We start from the raw sequence: 461 nt of genomic DNA, 5'->3' as shown, positions 1-461 counted from the left end.
TCAGCGATGCCTGGGTACATGGTGGTACCTCCGGACAGCACCGTGTTGGCATACAGGTCCTTGCGGATGTCCACATCACACTTCATGATGGAGTTGAAGGTGGTTTCATGGATGCCACAGGATTCCATGCCCAGGAAGGAAGGCTGGAAGAGAGCCTCGGGGCAGCGGAACCGCTCATTGCCGATGGTGATCACCTGGCCGTCGGGCAGCTCGTAGCTCTTCTCCAGGGAGGAGGAGGACGCGGCGGTGGCCATCTCCTGCTCGAAGTCCAGGGCGACGTAGCACAGCTTCTCCTTGATGTCACGCACAATTTCCCGCTCGGCCGTGGTGGTGAAGCTGTAGCCACGCTCCGTGAGAATCTTCATGAGGTAGTCTGTCAGGTCCCGGCCAGCCAGGTCCAGACGCAGGATGGCGTGGGGGAGGGCATACCCCTCGTAGATGAGCACAGTGTGGGTGACCCA

The 461-nt window shown here is 60.3% G+C and overlaps 1 protein-coding gene across 1 annotated transcript; it reads right to left on the bottom strand.

The window, feature by feature from the left end:
• Positions 1 to 5: 5 nt before the first annotated feature.
• LOC103253725 (actin, cytoplasmic 1-like) lies at positions 6 to 458 on the bottom strand (the record flags this gene model as incomplete). Its single annotated transcript, XM_008051966.2, has 1 exon — positions 6 to 458. A coding segment is annotated over one exon (453 nt), but the record flags the coding sequence as incomplete, so codon positions are not given.
• Between the last annotated feature and the right edge of the window lie 3 nt (positions 459 to 461).

This window comes from Carlito syrichta, unplaced genomic scaffold (genome assembly GCF_000164805.1).
Source record: "Carlito syrichta isolate Samal-C Ts95f unplaced genomic scaffold, Tarsius_syrichta-2.0.1 Scaffold248385, whole genome shotgun sequence".
Taxonomy (NCBI): domain Eukaryota; kingdom Metazoa; phylum Chordata; class Mammalia; order Primates; family Tarsiidae; genus Carlito; species Carlito syrichta.
The sequence above is the reverse complement of the archived record's forward strand: the minus strand, read 5'-3'. Positions and strand labels throughout refer to the sequence as shown.